The following is a 26,563-nucleotide window of genomic DNA, read 5'->3' on the forward strand; positions in this document are numbered from 1 at the left end:
TAAAAGATGGATAGGTGATAAGTGATAGCAAGTTCGACTTTCTTATTGGGCATAATGACAACGAGAAGAATTATGAAAAAAATGTAATTAAGTTTTAATATTTCGTAATCTTATTTCTGTTTTCAATAATAAATAAGAGTTCTTTTAAAAAACATTGTACATACCTTCTTTACATACTTTTTGAATACGTTTTTAATTGAATATCGCGAAAAATTTTAACTTGTGAAAAGTGGTTCTGACTATCAAGGAGCTTGGCCACCCCTGATATATGCTATGTATTACTGGAACATGAGAGGTATGATAAATAAAACAAAATATTTAACACAGTTAAAATACTTTAGAATATATTAAATTATTTAAGTCATAATGCACATTAACAAATATTTAAGAAGTTTTGCTTATTCTAAAAAGGTCACTCTTTAGCTTTTAATTGATTAAGAATTTGATCAGACACTACTTTCGTTGCTTTATCCGCATTCGGTATAAGAAACCTATCCATGTCCGATATTTTCAAATTCTCGCCATCGGGTACGCCATACTTGAATGTGATTAATTCGGGATGGCGTTTTCTAGCGGTGATTTTCACTATTGCCGACAGAGGCCGTTTTACGATGACTTCTGCAGCACCTTTGATATTCGGGATTTCTCGTAATACGATTAATTCGGTTCTGGTAACAATCAAATGACTCTTGTACATAAATCCATTCAGTTTCACTTCCTGACACGGGAAGTGCTCGATGACGTCTGATTGTTTTAGGTAGGCCTGAATTTGCACCATCTCTTGTTTGTCTTCAGGGCCAACGTACTGAAATAATAAATAATATTAATTCCTTATTCAAAATCAACAAAAATATACACAAAGATCAACAAAAATATACATTCCAAAATACAAGAGGACACAGATCCGTTATTGATGATATAATGACAAACAGAAACATCCACCACTCTCAAGTACTAGACATACGATGTTTAAGTGCAGCTAATATTGGAAGCGATCACAACCTAGTACTTGGAAAAAGCAGAATATAGCTACAAAGAAACAGGAAAGAAGACCCTGTTGGATGTAAGACAAGAATAAAGGTAGAACAGCTACGAGACTTGTCAACACGAGATCTATACCAGAGAAGACTGCAAAAAGTACTGAATGAAAACTACATTACACCGGATGAAGACATAGAAGAAAGTTGGAGGAAGATCAGAGATAATATCAAAATGGCAGCAACGGAAACACTTGGGAGAACGTAAGACAAGTAAACATATACGAATGAAAAGGAGAACTCCACGGTTCTGTGAAGAAATAAAAATAAAATGCCTAGAAAAAAAGAAAATCTACCTAGAATACAAGTCCAAAAGAACGAGGCAAACATATGAAGAATATAAAAGAGTACGAAATGAATTAAACTCAATAGTAAGAAGGAAAAAAACAGAACATTGGGAAGCATTTTCAAAAGAGATGGAGCACGACTTTTATGGGATGCAAAAGGAAATGTGGAAAATGATAAGAGGTCAAAGAGCAGAAATGAAGGAATTGGTAGAAGTAAAACATATTGATACAAATACATGGACAACTTACCTAAAAAACCTCTATCAAACAGCTAATCACAAAGAACTGGAAACACCAGGATTAGAATCGGATGAGAAAACAGAAATTAAAGAGGATGATATAAAGAACGCCTTAAAAAAGATGAAAAAAAAGCTCCTGGGAAAGATGGAATAGCTAATGAACTTTTAAAATACGGAGGAGATAGACTTCACAAAGAACTGAATATCCTTATAAGTAAAATAATAAATACAGGAAGAATTCCAGAAGAATGGAGAACCACTCAAATGATAGCGTTATTTAAGAAAGGTGATAGGGCAGACCCCAGTAACTATAGAGCGATAAATTTACTGAGCACTATACTGAAACTCACAACAAAAATACTTATGGAGAAAATAATGGCGTGCATAAATATATCGGATGAACAACAAGGATTTAGAAGTGGAAGATCATGTAACGATCAGTACACATTTTGGGAAATACATATTTATAAATGAATTACATCTAGTTTTAGGTGTAGACGAGATTAATCAATTTGAGAAGTAGAGATAAAAGCAAAGAAAATTATAAATATAACAAATCATTATCTTACCTCATTTGCTACGTTATCGTGATCATCATCAATACTAAACACTGGTGCAACATCCCTGTACCTCTTGCCTATTTTATCAGTACTAGACACATGCCTCTCGGGCACTGGACTACCATTGGGGTTAACAATATAATCTATCAGCCTCCCTTTGACCTCAGCAGATTTTGATTTCATGGCCGCTGAAATTTTACCAAACAGGTCGTTCGACTGTGATGGTTTTTGACTAGACTGCAGCATTTTTGAAGCGTATGTAGGAGCACACACGATGCAGCTCTTGGGGTTGTGATCTTGAAGGAAATCATCGACGTTGTCTGAGAAATAGTTGTGCACAGCTATGTAGCCACCCATCAGTAGCGAAACGTATTGTGTATGCTTTTGAAGAAACGACGCAACTACCATATGAGTGTATTGGTCTTCTTCGTTTCTGCCAGAACCCAGGAAACACAAGTGTTCACCTCCTACAAAATTAAAACATGTAATAAATTGTCGTTCTTTAGGCTTTTAATAAAATATGTACAGTATGCAGCAAAATAAACAGTACTGAAATGGATATTGAAATGTTTATTATTATTTATACATCTAGTATAGAGTATACATGATATAGCATTGCAAACATTATTCACGACGACGCACGTTTTCGATAAAACTGATGTTAAAGATGTCCTCTGGCCAGTGGCGGATCTACGGGGAGGGATAATTAGGAAATTTCTCCCCCTAACAAGGTCCAAAATTAAAGAAAAAAAATTGTTCAAACATAAAAATATATTAGCTGACATGAAACCGAAACCACAGAAAGACAAATGCAACCCAATAAACACGTTAAATGGGAAAATTAATGGAACTTAATGCCTAAAGTTATTATTTATGTCTTTTATGTAATCTGACTATGTTTTTGTCTTTTGTTTGGTTTTTCATTGGAAGTTCCCCCTAAGGTAAATTTCTCCTCCCAAGGCAAAGGACCCCACAGAAACCTTATGGGAAATGGCTCGCTCTGTCAAATGCTCTGAAACTTTTGGTTCTGGTAGTCCTTAATGTGTAGAACAAAAGACTCAATGGGCGCGTAGCTCCAAAAAATCATGGTTTCAAGATATAAGCCTCTGAAGTTATAGTTACAGTGAGGACGTTTGAGTTGGGATAAATTCATTTTCTCGAGAATGGGCGACTCTGGAGATAAATTACGAATCAGGTCGATTTTTATTTTTAAATTATAATTTTTTGCATATATATCATACTAGCGACGTCATCCATCTGGGCGTGATGACGCAATCGATGATTTTTTTAAATAAGGGTGACAGCTCATTTGAAAGGTTATTCAATTCTCTATTCACTGATATAAGTATTAACATAATTATTTATACAGGATGCTCAAAAAAAATTTTTAATGAAATTAGTTGAAACAAAAAGAAGAATGTATAATTTATTTAATTCGAAATACATTTTACTGCTGTCAGAAAACAGAAAAAAATGTTAATTTGAAAAATAAACATTGCTTTTCGCTTAACTTAAATGTTCAAACTGCTAAGAGGCAGGTGGGTGGCAGCTTTAATATTGAATTTAAGCGAAAAACAATATTTATTTATCAAATGAACATTTTTTCCTGTTTTCGGACGACAGTAAAATGTATTTCGATTTAAATAAATTATATACATTCTTCTTTTTGTCTCAATTAATTTAATTAAAAAAAATGTTTGGGCAGCCTGTATAAATAATTATGTTAGAGTTTATATTAATGGATAAAGAGCTGAATAGCCTTTCAAATGAGCTATCACACGACTTCTATTCTTATTTAAAAAACTAATCGATTGCGTCATCACGCCCAGATGGATGACGTCACTAGTATGATATATATGCCAAAAAATTATAATTTAAAAATAAAAATCGACCTAATTGGTAATTTATCTCCAGAGTCACCCGTTCTCGAGAAAATGAATTTATTTCAACTCAAACGTCCTCACTGTACCTATAACTTCAGAGGCTTATATCTTAAAACCATGATTTTTTGGAGCTATGCGCCCATTGAGTCATTTGTTCTACACATCAAGGACTACCAGAACCCTAAGTTTCAGAGTATTTGACAGAGAGCCATTTCCCATAAGGTTTCTGCGAGGTCCTTTCTAGATCCGCCACTGCCTCTGGCACGAAAAAATCTTTAATTCTAGTCCGCAATTCCGAAATGGCAGACGGTGGATCTGTCTGACTCCTTCAGCATTCCTCATATGTACGCATCTGGTGGCGTTAGTTCTGGTGAGTGGCAACTCCCAAAATGATCGCGCAGTATTCAAAGAGACTCCCTGGCAGTGTGACAGGTTGTCCCTTCCTTTGAAACCATTGTTGATTTTAAGCTTGGACCGTTTTCGTGACCTTTTTAGTATGACCAAAAATAGTACCTACTCCACCATAAATTTTTTTTCTGCAAAACTGAGAACCATTCTGAAACACCTAACATTATCACGACATTCAAATACGTTATAACAACGTTCGGAAACCACTCACATGACACATACACATTACACATATTTGAGGCATACGAATTTCAGTAGATAGTGTTTATTTTGCCGCCTACCGTATTAGAACTAGGTACATAATATGAAATGTATAAAAAACTATTTTTTGATAAAATGAGAGTAAAATAATTGCAAGTTCGGTATTTTAAACAATCGTTAGGATGACTAAGAAGATTTCCTAGGCAGTATGGCACTTGAGTCAGCATGCCTAAAAGCCTTCCTACAGCGATGTATCCGGGACGTATTAAATGTCAAAGTTGCTTTTGTTTTGTTATAATAAATTTATTTATTTACTATAACAAAAATTTTTAATTTGTTTAAATAAATATTGTTTAGATAATTATACAATATTACAGCTTTCAAATGAGAATGTTTGTGTTTTTAACGTTAAAAGGTACACTTGTAGTAAGTTTATCTAAAAAAAGTCTACAACTGGAAAAAATATGTAGTTTTCTTTTCTTATAAATAAATTAATTATTATAACAAAACAAAAGCAAGCTTGACATTTAATAATGCGTTAGTTAGATGGCTCTACTCGAGTTACTTGGGAACAAAAAAAGAATGAAGAAAATTGCTCCATGGGAAGCCGAGAAAATGCATTTTTTTAACGTATACCGATTTTGAACGTTGAGATTACATTTTCTCCAACCTAATTTTTGATTGGAATTTTTCTATTTTTGGCAATTTTCACTCGTAATATCGATAGTTTTTATTATAATAATATATGTTATATATGAGTATTTTAAAGATATGAAAATTGGTGTGGAGAAAGAGGACAAAAATAAAAAGGTGATGGTTCGAAAATTATGATCCTACTGTTTATATCTTTGACGTAAATGCCAGTCAACTTTGACCGTTTGTATCTCAGGAACCACTCATCACAATTAAACCTTTTTTTTCTTAAGAAGCGTCCTGCCGCTTTTTTTCCAATACCGTTTTCATGATTTAATTTAATTTAATATTTCCCGAGATATTCTATTTGTTTAGAAGCCAAAAAATTGTTTATAATTTTAAAATATTCCTGAGGTCGCTTAAATAGTCCAATTTCAATTTTGTAAAGTACATTGGATAGGTCTTTTTATTAATTATTATTATATTAATTAGTGTCTTTTTATACAAAAATCATAGTTATTCTTATGTAGGTATCATATTTATTGTGGTTATTATAGCGACCGTAAATGTTTAATTAACGATTCAATTGTTGCTAAACTGTTCATTCAATTTCCATCAGCTTCTGGAATTATCATCTATACGAAAAGAGCTTTTATATTACCAATTTATTTAATTATTGATAAACAATTACTTATCTAAAATTTGAGTTGAAAATTAAAGATTTTGTTGGAAAAACCCTCATTTTTCGGGGAAAATTTTCGTCGAAGTAAATCGGGAAAAACACGTCTCTATGCAGAATTTAATTACGGTGAATTTTTATTTGGGTGTTTTTGGTTTTAAGTTATAGATTTTCGGGCGCTATTTTGTTTATAAAAAAAGTAGCACACTACCTGCGGACTTTGCATACCTATATTATTAATATATAGAATCATAAGATTCGATTCCAGTAATAAAATTGCTGGTAAATAACTTTTCCTTGTATTTTGCTAATTAGCCCAGAGTATTTGAATTTTGGTTTTATAGAGGAATCCTACGAATATCATGGATTCAAAAAGTATCAAAAGAGTAAGTTACTAGAAGGATAGGAAATAAAGCTGAGATCATAACGCTTAACACTAACTATCAAAAGATGAAAACTTAGGACATGTGATGAGAGGGCAAAAAATACTCACTATTACAACTCATTATGCAAGGCAAAATTTGAGGAAAGTGAAATGTGGGAAGAAAAAGGATATCCTTGCCTAATAACTGAAGAGTATGGTTTGAATTTGAATGTAGTAGTGCAGAACTATGTATTTCAAGCGACGGTCAAGGTCGGCAAAATTATAGCAATCTGTGATTATGATAGAGGTAAAGTTATATCAAAATAGTAACCTGTCAGAATTTAACGAACTTGCATCAAATTCTCGAATAATTAAAATAACCAATAACAAAACTTAATTTGGCAAAATCTACTTACCAGCATGTGACTTATGTAGTAAAGCCTGCCTTTGTGCACTAAGTAATCCTTGAACAGCGGTCGCAAAAGCACTAGGTTCTGACAACATTAAATTACAATCTAAGTGGAAGGCAGTAGGCAAGTGCCCAGCATTATAATGTTCTATAGGTCTACAATCGACTAAAAAGAATCTAACAGCATCAACATTGATTGTTTCATGGGTGGTATTTTCGACTAATTCGTGTACTGTAACTGGGAGACATAAAGCTTGTGAAACGATTGCAACACTATCGCCTTTTCCACTGTAAATGCTCTGCATAAGATCATTTCTAAAAGAAACTGGGGTTTTTAGTGCGTAATATTGTGCTAACGTGCAAAAATCAGATACATCATCAGCTTCAAGACCGCATGGCATGTTATTAAGACTAGCAATTATTTTATCTCGGTTTTCGTCGTTCATGGAGATTATTTGATCTCTTGCATTAACGACCATTATCAGCGATAGAAAAAATATGAAAAATGGATCCGACTGTTGGAAATAGAAGTCCCACATATTGATAACCACTTCTAAGTTGCAAGTGGCTGCAAAAAGAGATTGAAACCACGAAAGACAATACTGCTCTGGTGTTATTCTTTTTGTATCCAAGAAAGAACATAATTCTGGATCGTGATAAAGTAATAATAATCTTAAAACATGAAAGGCGTGGGCATCGGTTTTACTACTCTGGGGTACGTAAGTATCTATTATTGCTTCGAACAAATTATAAGTTGTAGACTTTGGTGTTTTCAGCGTTAAAATAGGAGCCAACAACTCCAACCAACCGTTGTTCTTAACATACTGAATATTTCTGCTTTTGCAATAAAACGTTATAATTGATTCCAAGTCTGAAATAACAGAAAGTCTATCATCCTCTTCGTTTCCTAGTTTTGCTACAAAAGTCGCACAGTCTTCCCTAAGTACAGTTTGATTTGGCAGGTCGAATACTTCATTAAAATGGTCTAACTGGTTCCCTTTGTCCCTCACATCTAAGCATATCTGAAACATTTTAAAAATATAATCTTGCAACTTTTGATTTAGCAAAAATATTAATGCCTAATTGCACCAACATATCTTAAGCTTAAAATTTGCCTTAACCCATTAGCGCCCACTGTACTCATTTAAGTACAGCTGCTATTTTGACATACTAGTGCCGCATACAATAAAATAGTTGCAATTCTTAGTAATTACAGTAAACTAAATACCCTTAAGAAGACAACCTTAATAGATTTCGTTGAATGATTCAGCTGGTTTGTTAGTTTTGATTTATTGTTTATGAAGTCAACAAATGCGTTTTTTTATTTCGTCGACATCGACGTTGTAAAGGACCTAGCCGGGTAAGATGATGAAAACTGCCACCAACTCGATTCGAATTCCATATAGGTCACCGTTTAGCATATATAGTGAAACTCACTTTCTTAAATTTTTAGCCCCCTATGTGGTCATGTGACCCACCTAGAGCCTAATTAGGGTTTTTATGTTTTTATTTTTTATCTCAGCCGCATCGAGGACTAGCGAAAAACTTTAAATAAAAAAGTTGTAAGCTTTAAAAAGTTCTGTCCGAATTTTTTTTTTTAATTTTTGGCGGGAAATTTAAATTTTAGAACGATTTTAAAATTTTAAATGAGTATAAAAAAATAACTAAGACATTCGTTTTCACGAAAAAAATATATAACGTGTATTTTTGCATAATGTTTCAGCATGAATTTTTTCAAATTTTTAAAATTGGTGAAACGTACCATTAAAAATAAAAAACCGCATTTTTTCGTTTTTTTTTTTGTTTTTTGATACAATTTTATACATATTTTTCAAAAAAGGTAACACCGTCACTAGAATAGGTGAAAAACTGAAAAATAATTGGGGTTTGCTTAATAAAAATTGTTTGTAATGCCATCCATTTTCAAGATACAGGGCGTTGAAGAAAACAAAATTTTACACATTTTTTATGATTTTGCCGAAACTATTGACAACATTGTAATAAAATTTGGCGAGTTTTAAGAGGTAGTTGTTGTGTATTTTTTGACATACAATTAAGAATTTTATATTTATCACTGGCGCGCATAGGAGTAATGGTCTGAACTCTTTAAAGAAAAAAGATACTACGCCACTGACATATTTCAAATTAACAATCGTTTTTGAATTCCTCGTTCAATTTGTGACAAAAAATCTATCTTCCTATTTTTTCATACGACGCGCCATTTTTATTCAAAAAATAAAACATCTTAACCCTTACAAAGTACATATTCGAACTTATAGTAGTTTGTACATCTACATAAACTCATACATCCATTATAAAAACTAATTCGAATACTTTGGAAGCGTTAAGATATTTTATTTTTTGCAGCAAAACGGCGCGTCGTATGAAGAAATGAGAAGATAGTTTTTTTTATCGGAAATTGAACGAGGAATTCAAAAATGATTGTTAGGTTAGTTTGAAATATGTCAGTGGCGTACTATCTTTTTTTCTTTGAAAAGTTCAGACCATTACCCCTATGCGCGCCAATGATGAATATCAAATCCTTAATTGTATGTCAAAACATGCAATAACTACCTCTTAAAACCCGTCAAGTTTTATTACAATGTTGCCAGTAGTTTCGGCAAAATCGTAAAAAATGTGTAAAATTTTGTTTTCTTCAACGCCCTGTATCTTGAAAATGGATGGCGTTACAAAAAATTTTTATTAAGCAAACCCCAATTATTTTTTAGTTTTTTACCTATTCTAGTGACGGTGTTACCTTTTTTGAAAAACATGTATAAAATTGTATCAAAAAACGAAAAAATGCGGTTTTTTATTTTTAAAGGTGCGTTTCACCAATTTTAAAAATTTGAAAAAATTCATGGTGAAACATTATGCAAAAATACACGTTATATATTTTTTTCGTGAAAACGAATGTCTTAGTTATTTTTTATACTCATTTAAAATTTTAAAATCGTTCTAAAATTTAAATTCCCCGCCAAAAATAAAAAAAAAATTTCGGACAGAACTTTTTAAAGCTTACAACTTTTTTATTTAAAGTTTTTCGCTAGTTCTCGATGCGGCTGAGATAAAAAATAAAAACATAAAAACTCTAATTAGGCTCTAGGTGGGTCACATGACCACCTAGGGGGCTAAAAATTTCAGAAAGTGAGTTTCACTATATATTCTAAACGGTGACCTATATGGAATTCGAATCGAGTTGGGGGCAGTTTTCATCATCTTACCCGGCTAGGCCCTTTACAGTAAGTTTCTCTCATTTACTCCTTTTCACCATCAAATGGTTTACGTTAGTTTATAATAAGTTTAGTAAAGGGCTTAAGTGACTAATATTTCAGAATTTTAATTATAACGTGATTTATTGGTTGATAAAATTAGGTGTATTCATAAGAGTACAATGGGCATATGGGAGAATTTTTGATATTTTGGCATATGGCATCTGTACATGATTTTGAGAATTTTAGTGTTCGAAATTTCTATGAGAATAAATACGAAGGTTTAACTTCAGCTTTAGAATATATTTTTTGCTTCTAATTCGCGGTCTGAGGTGGATATTGTTATTATTTCTCCAGACTCAAATAAGCTAACAGATGAGGAAGACATTGAGGATGGTAACCTTATAGAAGGAAATTTGACACTACCTAAAGAAGAAATTGAATTTCATTGCTCTTCAGATGAAGACAAAGACTAACGAAGATGTACCTTTGACACTGCAGTTAACAAACAAAATAAGTATATCTACCTAAAGAACAAAATTGTTTAGGCCCGCAATGGACAAAAACTTGTACAAATAATAGTATGGTAGGAACATCAGGGTCGAATGAAAAGTTTGAAATCATTTAACATGAATGACAAGACTTAAATAAAATTTATTTAGGCTATAATGCCAAATCAATGTTTATGAAATCAAGACCTTCCGGAAATATTCTGCCTATTGTTAGGAAACATGAAAGAGGACACTTTCCAATAAAAATTATTGAACAATTAAGGTGTGCTCAGCGTCATCAAAGAGCCAGATGGAGTTGTGAAAAGTGTAATATAACTCTTTGAATTAAGAGAGACTGTTTTAAAACTTTTCATTTAAATTAATTTTTTCTGTTACATTATTTGTTAAGGCGCTGTAGTGCCCAGTGTACTCATTTGGGTACATATCTATATCTAAGTAATTCTAATTTTTTCAAATATAGTTACATTGAAGTTTTGTTACGAATAATATTACCAATAAATACCTAATGTAAAATATATACTAATTCTTAAAATCAGATATCGTGGGCGCTAATGGGTTAAACTCAGCTTACAAAATATATGTGTTGCACCATTGAGTCTTAGATCACAATGGATTGGATTGATAAGAATTGAAAATTATGGTACAACGTATGCCAGGATTAAAGCGGCCCTATCTACACACTGAGCTGGGCTAAGCTGGATCTTAAGATTTGTTGGTGCAACCAGGCATAAATTATATTTTGATTGTGATATAAGTTCTGCTAATATAAATTAAATCCCATTACAGATTAATTCCATTTTCTGCTAAGAAAATTTCGCATAAGAAATGTGCTAAAAAGGATGAAAAATGACAGAGCAACTGTCTGTGGAGACATACCTGCAGAACTGCTAAAACTCACTCGTCGGCCTTAATACAAGAATTTGATAGAATAATACCAAAGGAATGGAAAATGGGCAACTTAAGCTCCATACATAAAAAGGGAAACAAAAAAGACCACAATATTTGTAAGGAAATAGGCGATACATCATCTGTGTATCAAAAATGTGTCAAAAATGATAAAACGAAAATTACTCTGGTATGGACATATGCAAAGAATGGACAAGACAAGAATACCGCTAAAAACTTTGAAATTGAAACCAAATAGGAGGAAAAGAGGGCATCCTAGATTGCAATGGAACAGACAAATAAAAACAGCAATGGAAAAGACACCAAAGAAGATATATAAGACAAGAAGAAATAGTCATTGGGATGTGGTAAACGACAAACAAAGTATGCTGTGTAAAGCCATGGTAAAGTAAGTAAGTAAGTAACACAGCAGCTGTGCCAAAACATAAGCATACTTTTCTCATTTAAAAAGTGGGCACTTAAAAATCATTAAGTCGATTAGCTACTTAAATTCATTGACAAGAAATTATTCTCCTAAAAACTCATCCATTAATAGAATTATTGTTTTTGTTTTTAACAAATATCACATTAAAATTAAAACCAACAGTTGGTAAAAAGCGCATTTTTGATCAATAAATGATATTAAACAAAAAAACTTATTTGATGTCAGTCTTTGATTTTTGATTGATGTAAGTCTTCTAATGTCATCAGTTATTATTATTATTAATATATATTACAGCAATACATTTATGTATGTTATTAAATATTTTGTCTGTCTCATTTAGAAAACTTTTTTATTTAAAGACATGATAACCTTTCAGTTCATTAGTTCTGTTTGCATAACTGATGCATTTCAATCAATAATTCATTGTGCAAATTTAACAGAATATAAAAAGTTAACTAGTATAATAAGTAATAATAAGTAATATTTATAACAGTATTGGATTGTTGTTCTGAAGCTATTTTCTTGTGGCATTTTTACAATTTTAACTATTTAGAATGGGAAATAAGCCACAATATTATTAAAAAATGATTTTTATTAACGTTTCGACGCCCAAATCGGGTGCCGTTGTCAAAATACAAAATACTATTAATATAAACAAAAATGTTGTTGCTTAGTAAAAAAATTCTTCTAATAATTTATTTAATTTGACTCATTTATATCGGCAATTCAGATACATATAATACATTTTAAAGTAGAAGACTTTAAAATGATATTGCCAATATTTATGAGTTGCGTTCCTGGGACGACTTTACTGAAAGATAGTTCATTCGATTACATGAAATCAACCCCAACTCAAAAATATCCATCACAAAAAAATCATAGCATGTGATCTGTCTTTAAAAAGACAACCACATGCAACGGTGACATTAAAATTCTCGCGTTAGAGATCTCATAGTAAATCACGAGGGAAAACCAGGAAAAACCTCGTGATACTATCCCGACATCGTAAGTATTTGGTCTTACATTTAATTTACTCTTTTTACACAATTAGTATTTACACAATTTAATTTACTCTATTTACACAATTAGTAAGTCAATAGTCGAGTTAGTACATATTTTATATTTGAGTATTACTTATATACCCATGTATTATTGATATTATTTATAATTTAAACAAAATTATAGTAAAGTCAGAATTTGGTATTAATTTTGAGAGTAAATTAAATGTAAGACCAAATACTTACGATGTCGGGATAGTATCACGAGGTTTTTCCTGGTTTTCCCTCGTGATTTACTATGAGATCTCTAACGCGAGAATTTTAATGTCACCGTTGCATGTGGTTGTCTTTTTAAAGACAGATCACATGCTATGATTTTTTTGTGACGGATATTCTTGAGTTGGGGTTGATTTCATGTAATCGAATGAACTATCTTTCAGTAAAGTCGTCCCAGGAACGCAACTCATAAATATTGGCAATATCATTTTAAAGTCTTCTACTTTAAAATGTATCATATGTACCGTAATTTCGGGTGACTTTGGCCCGCCAGGGTGACTTTGGCTCATTTTGGGAAAAAGATTTTTTAGTAACTAGGGCATTTGTACAATAAATTATCAAGTAAATTTCATTGTACCGCGCCATCAGTACCATATGAACTGTTTGAAAATTTTAATAAATTATGCTAATACTTGTTATGTTACGAAAAAACCGAATTTCTAAAATTTGGTCATTCCACATAAGATTTTTTGACTGCAAAAATTGGTTGGCGACCAATATTACTTCCAAAAGTATGATTAATTGCATAGTGGCATATTAAAAATCTGTGAATTTTTAACCTCCGTACATCGTTATTTCAGTTTAAACATAGACAGTAAGACGGTCGGAAATTATTTTGCAAGGTGCTACAAAATTTAACGGTTTTCGGGTGACTTTGTCCCAGTTTGTTGATTGTTGGATTTTGGTCGTTGGTTGCTTCTATATTAAATTAAAGTAAGTAAATGCTGCTTTTAAATTTGCATTTAGCCTTGTAACAACTGCAGGGTTTATTAACTTTATAGCATTAACGACGTAAGTAACTTTAATTTTTTTTAGATGCCCTCCAATTACAAATGTGTTGCTGGTAGTAGAAATTATGGAAATTACACGGCAGACACAGTCGAAAGAGCTCTAGAAGCTATCAGAAATGGAGTTCTATCTCAAAGAAAAGCTGCAATAGAATTCGGAGTACTGGGTAAAAGTAATGGTACTGGGTGAAAGAAGTTTATGGCAATGGCTCGAAATCCCCGTAAGAAAATCCTACCACTTGGCTAATGTTGATTTCACTGAGCCATTGGAACTTGGAGATAACCGATATTTCTTTCCAGATTTAAAAAAAAGCTTGTAAATCATTTTATTGTTCATTTTTTGTTAAGAAATGGTGTTTTTTGTTAACCTAGGGTCCTATGTAAAGTTTCATGTTAGTTTTAGTTTCCTTTGTTTGAAATTTAAATAATTTTTTTTTTCACCTAACAAATTGTTTGTTTCTGATTCATCTGGTAGGGTCACTTTAGCCCAAACAATAATAATCACAGAGAATAAATATAAAATGTAGCTTGAGACAAAGTCACCCGACACTAGCGGGTGACTTTGCACACCACATTTTTATTTTTTTTATAATAAAGGAAGCGCTTCTTTGTGTTTTCGTGTAATTTTTCTAAAAGAGTAGTTATAGACTCAAATACACATAAATAAAGAAACATACTTTTATGTATACAAAAACTGAAATCTACATTTAAACTTCAAAAGTGAGTCAAAGTCACCCGAAATTACGGTATCTGAATTGCCGATATAAATGAGTCAAATTAAATAAATTATTAGAAGAATTTTTTTACTAAGCAACAACATTTTTGTTTATATTAATAGTATTTTGTATTTTGACAACGGCACCCGATTTGGGCGTCGAAACGTTAATAAAAATCATTTTTTAATAATATTGTGGCTTATTTCCCATTCTAAATAGTTAAAATTAGTATTGGATTGTTATAATAATAATATTTATAACCTCCACATGGCCCACTCTTTCTATACATTCTTAGTGATGTTAGAAGAGAATATTCTCTAGAATATTCTCGGCCAGAAAATTCTCTCGAGAATATTCTCGGCAAAAATTTTCTACATTTTCAAAAACCGAAACAAAAATTAAAACTAGATATGGGTCACATTATTATAATTTAAAAAATATGTAGATATATTGTTTTTGCCAATCCCATGAACCACTAGCAAGGGTGTTTACAGTGTCAATATTTATTGTTTTGGTGCAATATTAACGTGCAAATATTTAGAATGGTGTTCATTTAAGCAGAGAAGAACAAGTTGGGGAAACTGAGTTTGTAGATAATTTAGCAACTTTAAAATATGGTGATGAGTCTGCTGAAATAATGGCAGATTTGGCACTTTATCTGTCTAAGGAGGGATTTTTTGGAAAACCATACGTTGTAAAATCAATTGAAACTAGACTTAATCATATGGTGAAAAGGTACATGTTTCGGAACAAAATTAACTAAAATAGTAGTTGATATATTAAGCATGCCTTCATCCAGTGCAGCGACTTTTCAGTACTTATGGTTTTTTTATCCATTCCTCTAAAAGAAACCAGCTCACTGCTGAATGGGCTCGTAAGGTAACTTTTATTGCTCACAATTTAAAATTGTTAGATGGAGACCAATCCATGACTGAGCTGGCAACTCGTGAAAAACAAAATCCCACAACTTATCAGTACATTGAGATGCAGATTGTAGATGACTAAGATGAGCTAATGATAGAAATAGATTCTGAATCTGAGGTCTCATCTTTTATCATACCACATTGATTATTATTTGCTGTTAATAAGAAAATTTCATTTTTTTATCAAAGAAATTTTGTGTTTTCTGTTGTTTTTCTATTTTTTTATATACACAGAACACTGTTGTTTCATCTCATAATTTTGTATATAAGATCATGATTTTTAAAACCCTATTTTTAATCTTCAACAATATTCTTAAGTGCGTCATGGGGTTCATTCTCAGAAAATTCTCCATATCGAGAATATTCTCCGATTTTTCATTCTGGAGAATTTTCCAACACTATACATTCTCCATTTCCATCATTTCTCATATCTCTTTCCATACATTTGATGATTTGTTTATCATATTCGTTATCATATTGGGAATAACTTCCTAACATGCTTCAGAAATTATGAATCCTCTCCAAATTTTTTTTTTTTTTTTTTTTATTTAACGTCCTAATTTATTTACAATCTGTAAAACAAGTTACAATAAGTAAATGTTGTGACCACTAGTGTAGGTGACTTGGAGAAAATGATTCAATAATCATTTTCTTTACAAATATTTTACATAGATATAAAATTGTTTGTCTCTGGGAATTACGGCACATATAACTAAAATCGCGATGGTAAATCACTAGGTGTATTTCGTCTAAGTCTCCGTCTGACTGGTTGGCTCATCAGGTTTCTGGCTAGTACATTTGGATGTTGTGCCAGTCTGTCTTCGTATTTCTGTGCAAAGTTGGTAATTTCTTCTTTTACTGTTGAAATTTCTAGATCGCGTCTAATAATAATATTTGCAACATACCATGGGGCATTTGTGATTATTCGAAGAACCTTCGACTGGAACCTCTCCAAGATTTCGATATTGGAGTTTGATGCAGTACCCCAAAGTTGGATCCCGTAAGTCCATATTGGCTTCAAAATTGCTTTGTAGACAAGTACTTTATTTTTCATCGAAAGTGATGATTTGTGACCAATCAGCCAGTAAAGATTGTGTAATTTGAGACCAAGTTGTTTACGCTTCATAAAAATGTGTGTTCTCCAGTTTAATCTTTGGTCTAGATGCATTCCAAGGTATTTGACTGTTGCTTGCTGTTTTAGTTGGTGGTTGTTGATATATACAGGCGGGCAGTGACCTTTACGGTTTGTGAAGGTAATATGAACCGACTTTGTTTCATTTGTTTGAAAACGCCACCGTTTTAACCAAGTTTGCATTTTGTTGAGGCTGGTTTGCAGAAGTTGAGAAGCTATCCGTGGGTCCTGATGTACTGACATCACTGCTGTGTCGTCTGCATATGTAGCTGTAGTGGTTTGAAAGTTTGTTGGTAAGTCTGCTGTGTACAATAGGTATAACACTGGCCCCAGAACACTGCCCTGTGGAACTCCAGATCCAACTGGAAATAGAGACGTGCACTCATCTCTATGTTGTACAAAAAAGTAACGGTTATGGAGGTAGGATTTTAAAATTAGGAAGTGAGTGAGAGGAAGCATATTTTTTAATTTGTATAGAAGGCCTGTGTGCCAGACTTTATCGAATGCTTGCGAGATGTCTAGAAAAGCGGCAGTGCAGTACATTTTGTCTTCCAATGCTTGATTAACAGTTCTGCATATCCGATGAACCTGTTCTATGGTTGCGTGTTGGGATCTGAATCCAAACTGGTGTGCAGGGATTAGTTCTCGATCTGATAGGAGTGGTTGAATTCTTGAGAGTATCAGTTTTTCTAGGATCTTTGACACTATCGGCAGTAAGCTTATGGGTCGATATGATTTGACATTTTCCAGCGGCTTTCCTGGTTTGGGAATTAGTATAATTTTTGCGACTTTCCAGAGGAGAGGGAAATATGCGGTTCTTAATACTGCATTGAATAATTGAGTGAGGTACACAATTCCTTTCCTGGGTAGTTGTTTAATAATTTTACTGGATATAAGATCGAAGCCTGGGGACTTTTTCGATTTAAGATTTTGTATTATTTTGATCACTTCATATACCTTAAACTTTTCCGGTGGAAGTTCTAACTGGTATGGAAATTCTAAAAATTGTTGGATGGATGCTTCAAAGTTTTGATTATTCTCAGCAGGGAAAGGTTGAAAGACGTCTGTGAGATATTTTGCAAACACTTCTGATTTTTCTTTATTGCTTTTGGCCCATTCGCCGTTTTCTGCGCGAATAGGAGGGTTGCTTGATTGAGGTCGTTTAAATTTTTTCGTAGCCTTCCATAGAGAATAGTCTGTAATTTCTGTTGCTGATAGGTTGCTAAGATATTCTTTAATCCCATCGTTTTTGTAGTTATTTAGGAGAGTTTTAAGTTGAAGTGTAGCCTGGTTGAGTCTGGTTTTGTCCTGAGGCGCGTGCGTTCTTTGCCATGTTTTTCTTAAATATCGTTTTTCTTTGATTTTTTGTCTGATTATGTTTGGTAGCTCTTGTTTCATGAGCGTCGTGTTTTTTAGGGGTGTTGTTTGCCAGATTGCTTCCTGTATAATTACGTTAAAATTTTGTATGGCTTCATCTATTTCATAGTTTGTTTTTAAAGGTATGTTTAGGTTTAGGTTGTCCTCAATCACCCGCCGAAACCTTTCCCAATCCGTATATTTGTTGTCCAGTTTCGGTGGTAGCTGTACCTCAACAAGTTCAGTACTTATCGTGATTAATACAGGCGAGTGATCCGAGGAAAGGTCAAAGCAAGATTCAATTCTTTGCGATCTTTTTGGAATTCCCTTTGTTATGCAGAAGTCAAGTAGATCGGGTATTTTGTTCACGTCGGTTGGCCAATAAGTAGGTTCACCACTGGAAATATACGAGTAGTTGTTACTATTCATAGCCGCTAGAAGCTGTCGTCCTTTTGGGGTGATTAATCTTGATCCCCAATGTGTATGTTTAGAGTTGTAATCTCCTCCAGCCAGGAATCTGTTACCCAATGTTTTAAAAAATTCTTCAAATTGTTCTTTTTTTATCTTGTGTATTGGTGGGCAATAGACTGCAGAGATTGTTAGTGAGCCATGCCAATCTTCAATAACTATGTTAGTAGCCTGCAAGTAGTCTTTTTTAAAGTCATTAGTCTCATAGTGTTTGATATTGTTTTTGATTATAATAGCAGTTCCACCATGGGCTGTACCATCTGGGTGTCTAGTATTGTAAGTTGTGTAGTTAGGTATTTTAAAGTAGCTTCTACTTGTGAAGTGAGTTTCTGATATTAACATTATATCAATTTCGTGACTAATGATGAAAGTTTTTACCTCAAGACAATGTTTGGCAAGCCCGTTGGCGTTCCAAAGTGCAATTTTTAGTAACTTATTCATTTTGTTAAATTATTGACGACTATCGTTAGGAGGTTTAGCAGTGTGGACAGTTGTTCCGCAAATCCTTTAAACATCGATTTTAGTTCAGACAGGTCGTTAGCAGGAGTAGGATGCGTTAAATTTGGTGCTTGCAAAGTATTCTGAGATGTGCTTGCTTGAGGTAGTTGGTTTGTTACTGCTTGTGAGTAGCTAATGCCTGGATTGATGGTTCTTCCAATATTACTCGTTAGTGGGGTTGTAGGTTGTTTTTGCCGTAGGGTTGGATATGTTTTTTTCTGCAGTTCCTTATATATAGTACATCCTTTATAATTTGCCGGGTGGTTTCCTTCGCAAAGAATGCACTGAACATCGTCAGATCTTTCTTTTCTTGTACAGTGTTCAGTAGCATGATCTCCGGTGCATTTTACACATCTGGGCCTATGTTGACAGTATTTTTTTGTATGCGCATATCTTTGACATCTACTGCACTGTGGAATTTCCCTCCTTGTGTATGGTGGTTCAAATTTAATTTTGTAGTTTAGCAAGTGTTCAACGTCGTAAATTGTTTTATTATTTTCTGCTGATTTTAAGTCAATGAAGAACATTGATAAAGGTTGCTTAGTTTTGTAATTTTTAATGTTCCACATATTTACTACCGAGTGCCCCAGCTTTTCGATTTCTTCTTTTAATTCTGTCAGATTGGCTGAGTAATGCATGTTTTTTAATACTACTCTGAAGCTGCGTTCGTCACGAGGCCTAAATGTATGGAATTCTGTTTTTTTCTCAGTTAAAGCTTTAGTTATTGTACTATAATTTTCTTTTTCTTTAGGTTGTATTTTAACTTGATCGTGATTTAAAACTTTGATTTCGTATCCATTTTTGGCTATATTATTTAATAGTGTGGTGAGTGGGGTCACATTTTTCACTCCATTTACAAATATGGGAGGTGGTTTTGAGGTTTTTTCAGTTTGAATCTCAGTTCTTTCAGTTTGAACTTCTTCATTTTTTGCTTCGTTATCTGCGTCGTTAGACAACTCCTCAAATCGATTTGATGTATGAACAGGTGAATTTAGCCAGTAGTCATTAATTTTGGTCTGTTTAGTTACTCTGTGTTCAGGGCTAAGTCTGACTCTTTTCCTAGTGTTTTCTACAGTTTTCCATTCTTCGTCTTGGCTAATTTCTTGGCTATTTTTGTTTGGCAAGGCTGGGATATTGCTAAAGTATAGGGGTTGTTGTGTTGTTTGGTAATATGGTGTGGGTAAAACCTGAGGAAATGAAACGTTACCTTGTACTAGTTGGTCGTTGTTGATCTGAACTTGCGGAGCGTACGCCACTGGCTGAGTTGTAAATTGGCCTGGCTGAATCATCGCTGGTGTTGGAACTCCGTATAAATTCTGCTGTGGCTGTGGCTGCATCGGTTGAAACGGCGAAGTAATATTGTAATCCATTTCGCTGAGAGTTTTTTCCGTTTTGTCATTGGAATCACTTTCAATTTATCAATAATAAAAACTGAGTTTATTATTTTTAAAACAAGTACCGGGTCATTCGAATATATGATATTAAAAACACATTAAAATAATTAAAATCACATTAACGGTTACAGTATAAAATATTTTAAAATTTGCTGGACGAAATGCGACCGCTTTGGTCTAAGGTTTGTGGTCGACTGATGATCGATATATTAAAAGGACATTTTTGGTAAACTTTTTGTTTTAAGTAGCCCCATAAGAAGTAATCCAGAGGGTTTAAGTCTAAAGATCTTGCTAACCAAAAGAAAATACAAAAAAATTATCAAAATAAATGGTAATCCTGAAGCAAATATCACTCAAAGGGGGAGAACATTCTTGAATACTAACAACTACCTGTGAACCTTGCAGAGGTTTTACACTAGCTAAGTTGAGGTATCCTCTACATTACTTCCATTTTTGGAGGGTTTCTTACTACCTTTATTAGTAAATATAAAGACAGTTTACTCGTAGAAATGGTCCAAGTAAAAGAGTATAGGGACAAGTCAGGAGCATAGTCACGTCAAAGGGCTCCTAGTCAATTGTCTAATCGAGTACTTCCAAGTCGATTGACTAATAGTAAATTCTGTAGAAGCTAAAAGACAGATAAATATGCAGCTAGTGCCTATTAGTCTAGTACTAATAGCCCACTGTGACAATTTATTGGGTCAACCCAACCTGACCAAAATTTCAACACTTAAAGTGATACTGGTAACCTCTTAGGGCCAATTTCTCATATCGAGTTTAACTCCAGTTTAACCTGAACTTCTAGTGAACGTCAGTTTAAAGTCAAAATCGTCTTTCTCAAGTTACGTTCAACTGATGGAAAGAAATTTGAGAGAAAAATTTGTAGAAAGATTTTTGGGGCTGTAAATGAAAATGGGCTATGAAGTCGAAGATACAACTTTGAACTATATCAGTTATACACTGATCCAGATATTGTGAAATTCATTAGATGGGCTGGACACATTGCTAGGATGTCATATCACAAATACACAAAGAGATTAACATTTTCAAAACCAGAGGGCACGAGAAGTAGAGGATGACCATGAAGAAGATTGATTGATGATGTGGAAGAAGACCTAACAATTCTAAGGGTCAGAAGATGGAGGGAAGTTGCCAGGAATCGACAGGAGTGGTTACTTCTTTGCAAGCAGGCCAAAATTGACAACGGATTGTTGAGCCACTTACGATGATGGTGGTGATGAGTTAATACAATCTACTGATAATTAGTTCAAAAAATTTGTAAGAAAATGAAGGCAATAGATCTGAGGATGGAGTTTGATTTGTTTCTTAGAAAATCATACATACACAGCTGTTTTCTCGGTAATCCTTTAATTTCCGATAATTTATACTGTAAATTTTGCAATATTTACCTTGTGATATGATAAATAATGAGTCATATTAGAGTATAGTTTACCTGCCACACATCAGATCTTAAATTTTCTGGTAGGGCTTTGCCCTTACAAATACAATAGACGTCTGTTGCTGAACATTCCTCTAATAAGGCATTTTCAAGATCACTAATCCTGTAACAAATAAACTATTAGTTTCCCATATAGACAAACCATATTTAGAAAAATGGCCTATTTACCAATTTTACTAAATCTTATATAATTGGAAAATAAAGACATGTTCGTTTTAAAGTTCACTTACCAATGACTCTCTTCCATGGGGCCAGCCATTGTATCATAATTAAATTATTAATATTTAAGAATTTCTTAATTTATTTACTCTTCTAAAAAAACAACGTGTCAATTTTGACAAAAATCAACTGAGTTACTTTAATGGTGTGAAGTTTGCAGTTAATACCTTTCAGCTGCTTTCAGCATTACCAACCTAAGTGCATAATCTGGGTGATCTGTCTAAAGGTAAGGGGCCAGAAAAGAAAAGATGGCACCATAGGCGGTCAAGAAAAAAATGATATGGGGTCCTATTTTTTTATTTCGCTTAATTGGGCAAAACCATCTCTACTTGAGATGAAATAAATTCCAATTGACCTATATCTAAATTTAATTTGAAATCAAAATATACTACAGTATGTATTTTAAAATATTTACTTTAAATTGAAATAAATATGCGAATCGGCAGTGGAAAGGATGCCAATAATTATCTAAAATCAGCAATCAATATAATTCAGGGAATTATAGAGAAAAAGTTTATTTCGAATCAAAAATAATATCATGAATCGGAAATTTAATAAAATGTGTTTATATTTTGGACGAGTAGGGGAGACCGGGGCGGGTGCTTTGGACATTTTTTTCTTTTCTGTTTCTTTAACTAAATAGTTTACCACTTTGGTTGTTAGGCTAATGTTTAGAGCAATCATTTAAGTTTATTTATTCACACTTTACGAGTCACATTTTTTTCAAAAAAAATGCCCGTAAATTAGAGGCAGTAATCAACTTAGGTAGGTAATACATATCTAACCAAGCTATCCCCGTGTGTGGGGATACTTTGGAATTTGGAAGACACATGGGGATATAATGGACAAGCAGTTATGAGCACACCCAAGTAGCAATTTTTCGACGCATTGGTTGTCAGTACAAACAAATGCACTGTATATAACGTTGCCACAGTGGACTTTCAGTTGTTTCGGCCAACGACCCCTAACCCGACTGACATTACGATGTTACAACTTTAAGTAAAATCTTTAGTTATATGGGCAACTAAGTTATTACTATTGTGACAACTACATATCACAGTTAAGTTTTTTCAACAATCGCAACTACTTAAAAACGTTATAATGCTAAACTAATTTACGCCCATGGGTTTTCTGGCCGACTAGGTAGTTGTCTGTCATGACCCCAGGGCCTTTACGTATAGTTCTATAGATGTGTTTCACGTTTACGGCAACTTCAGGAGCAAAAAAAGAATTTACTTTATAACCTTACTTTTTTCTTATTATTTTATATTTTATTTTGCTGGAAATTTTCGATTTATTTAACAACCTGTTTATGTGTTTGTTATTAGCTGGTTTCTCCATTGTCCATGTTTTATCAGTAGATTTGATAAGCTTAAATCTTTGTATCAGCTTTGCTAGACAGGGTTGCCAGGCCAGTTCTTACTCTTTCAGTACTATATCCGTTGCAAGATAATTTGGCTGAAACTCCGACAAAATATGTACTTTTTGTACATATTTTGTCTGAATTCCATCCGAATTATCTTGCAGCGGATAGTAGTTTTGCTGTCAAAAAATCAATAGAAATCAGTAGATTCTTTTTAGGCCCTGTAAATACAGTAAAATCTGTGTTAACGGTTACCTGTCAAAATCGCCCGGTTTCATAATCAACTTAAAGTAAACATTTCACTTTAAAGTTGACATTTACCCATATATGAATTGTGATAAAGGTAGGTACCAACTTACTTAAAATTTAAAGAACTGATTATGAAACCAAGCGTTACAATCATTTTGAAAATTCTCCAAACCAATTATATGAAGATTTCCTTATTTAGATCTGGTATTTACCAGTTTCATTTCTCTGTCCATCTATTATCATCATCTACGTCCTGAATCTTATTTTCGGTAATGACATTGAGAAATTGTAACAAAATGTCTGAAAATTAATTTAGAAATAGGGTGAATACTATTAAAAAGCAAATTTTATTTTAGTGATAACAAAATATTGAAATATACCAAACATCTAATAAAAAACATTGCCTACTAGAATTTTTTAAATATCAAAAATATACCAAAACAGTAGATATCTACTAAATGTGGCAACGCTGTTAAGGAGAATGATGCACTCGATGCACTTCATTGCACTGGTCACATGACCTCTGTCACCCAATAAGAGGGTGCGTTCTAAAGTGGTTGGGATAGTCGGTCCCAGGCCGTGTTTGGTCGGCGATTGGACTTCTCGGTTGTCTCATCCGTCTATGGTTGGTAATAAGGTATATTTTAAGTAATATTGGTAATGTTGTTTAATGCACTATTTTGGTTTTTTTTTTGGGATGTAAAGAAAATAAAAACACAAAATATAAAAAATGCAGGCATTTTCTAATACCTTTAAAAGCACCATCAATACATTAAATTTATACAAAACATCTTTAACATAAATTCTGGCTTTTATATTAAAATTAGATTTTTTAAATTTACATATTTTTTGTTAAAAAGGTGACAAAAAATGAGCGCGTGTGTTTTTTAAAGGTGGAATATCCATATTTGACGGTAATCTGAGATGCGTTTATAAATTGCACATCAGGTAATTTTGTTTAAGTCCTTATTTATGTATTTATATAAATTTAAATACCTGATATGATGTCAAAATAGTTTACTTTTTATATAGGTAAAAAAACATAACCAGTCCGACTCTTTGAGCAACCATTGCACGCAGGCACTTTTTATGGTCGTTTCAGTTGTCTTATGCAACGCTTAAGGTTGACTGGGCAACGTCAAGACAACTCAAGGCAATATAATAATAAATTCTAGGCAATAACAACGTTGTAACAAAACGTTGCCACGCGGTAGACAACGTTGTCGCGTCGACAAATTGCTACTTGGGCAACAACGATAGTTCAGTGTTCAGTGATAGATACAGAATCCCGATAGTTCAGTGTTGAAATATAGCATGACTTTAAATCTGGGATGCTTATCTTCTACTGCTTTCGAGTCAATGAAAACCACTTGCGAAAAATTCACGAATTAAGTAAGCTTCTTCGTCTGTAGATTGAAAGCTACAGTTCGTTTCTCAACTTACGTGTTATTTCTACTTTTGCCACAAAATTCATTGGAAATTTGCCTTTCGTTGACGAAAATTTTACAGTTATGAAATCGATTTTAACAGCATCTTTGCTGCATGTTCTTTTCATTGAGAAGAAAAATCCTTCATGATGACTCCTTCCAAGTCTTCATCGGAAGAATGTTCTTCGAAAATAGTCTTCTCTTCTGTAAATAATTTTTATTCAAACCTTGGTTTTCTTTGCCATCTTATAGTCTACTTTTCTTCAAGTTCTTTTTTCAGGTGTGTTAGTAAACCAGTCGTCAGCCAACCACCAACTTGGCCTTTTTCTTTCCAGGCTTCACGAAATTTTAGATTGTTTACTTGTGTAAAACAATGTGTCTGCATTTATTCGGTGCCACTCCATAAAACATTTTAGAGCACCTCAGTAAATATCCGCCAGGCCTTTCTCCATTTGGTTTGAGAAAACCTGTCTTCTGTGGGAGTTTAGTTTAAATAACATAGGCTTATACAAAGCATGATAAACTTATGTCTAATACAGAAAAACCTTATGTCCTTACCCGTTAAAGTTAGATTACTGATTTTAAAACCAAACACTGTAAAAGTTACAATTGTAAAGCGGACGTCATATATATGACAATAGCATATGCTATTGTCAGCTGGTCCCTCATAGTATTGCCAACAGGGCTTTTCCTCGACTCTCGTTTGTTTCGAGCTTTTATCATAATATGTTGTATAATCTGTGCATAATATTCACAAGAATAAAAAACCGCTAAACGCCGTAAAAATATGAATATTAGGTGGGGGGGGAGCGAAAATGTATTTTCATTTTGATGCAAAATAAAATTCTAGCTTTATTTAAAAAGATTTTTCCATAATATTTGCTAAATTTGAAGTAAACGCGCCACAAAAGAGCTTCAAAATTCAAACTGTATTACTCTTATTATGGGAAAAATCTTTTTTAATAAAGCTAGAATTTTATTTTGCATCAAAATGAAAATACATTTTCGCGCCACGTAATAAACTGTCGTCAAAAGTTAGGGATATAGAAATTCTGCTGATTTTCATAGTTGATTTTTTCGCGAACAGACGGATTCCGCTATTTTTTTTATTTTAGCCTTTTCTTTAGTATTTACACAGTTGTGCAAAGGTTTACCCAAACTTATTTTTTGTACTTATACCGGGTGGAAGAAAAAAATATGTTTTTCTTGTGTTAAGTTTGAGACACCCTGTAGGGAGAACAAGGTACAAATGTGAGTATACATCAGAATAATATTGTAGTCTTATGTTTTGTGAACATGCTGTTGTTTGAATGTCCCTGATATCTTTAGGTGCAAAAAAAATAGACAGTTTTGTAATTTAACATGTGTTTTAACCGAAACAAAAGTTTGAGACACCTTGTAGGGAGAAAAAGGCACAAAGGTGAGTATAACCCGATATTATGTTGTAGTCTCATATTTTTTGAATATTTTATTTTTTCAGTTGCTCTGATATCTTTAATAACAAAGAAACTAGATGGTATTACTCTTCAATATGTTTTTCTAT

At 33.1% G+C, this 26,563-nt stretch overlaps 1 protein-coding gene across 1 annotated transcript; it reads right to left on the bottom strand.

Moving 5' to 3' along the window:
• Positions 1-317: 317 nt before the first annotated feature.
• Positions 318-22,158, bottom strand: LOC114336722 (TBC1 domain family member 23). The gene is made up of 5 exons (XM_050650756.1): positions 21,993-22,158; positions 21,757-21,865; positions 6,708-7,722; positions 2,133-2,590; positions 318-805 (listed from the first exon to the last, which is right to left on the bottom strand). The coding sequence occupies exons 1-5, from the start codon at positions 22,019-22,021 to the stop codon at positions 413-415; spliced, it is 2,004 nt and encodes a 667-aa protein (XP_050506713.1). The 5' UTR covers positions 22,022-22,158; the 3' UTR covers positions 318-412.
• Positions 22,159-26,563: the final 4,405 nt, after the last annotated feature.

The sequence above is a fragment of the Diabrotica virgifera genome, chromosome 5 (assembly GCF_917563875.1).
Source record: "Diabrotica virgifera virgifera chromosome 5, PGI_DIABVI_V3a".
In the NCBI taxonomy this organism is placed as follows: domain Eukaryota; kingdom Metazoa; phylum Arthropoda; class Insecta; order Coleoptera; family Chrysomelidae; genus Diabrotica; species Diabrotica virgifera.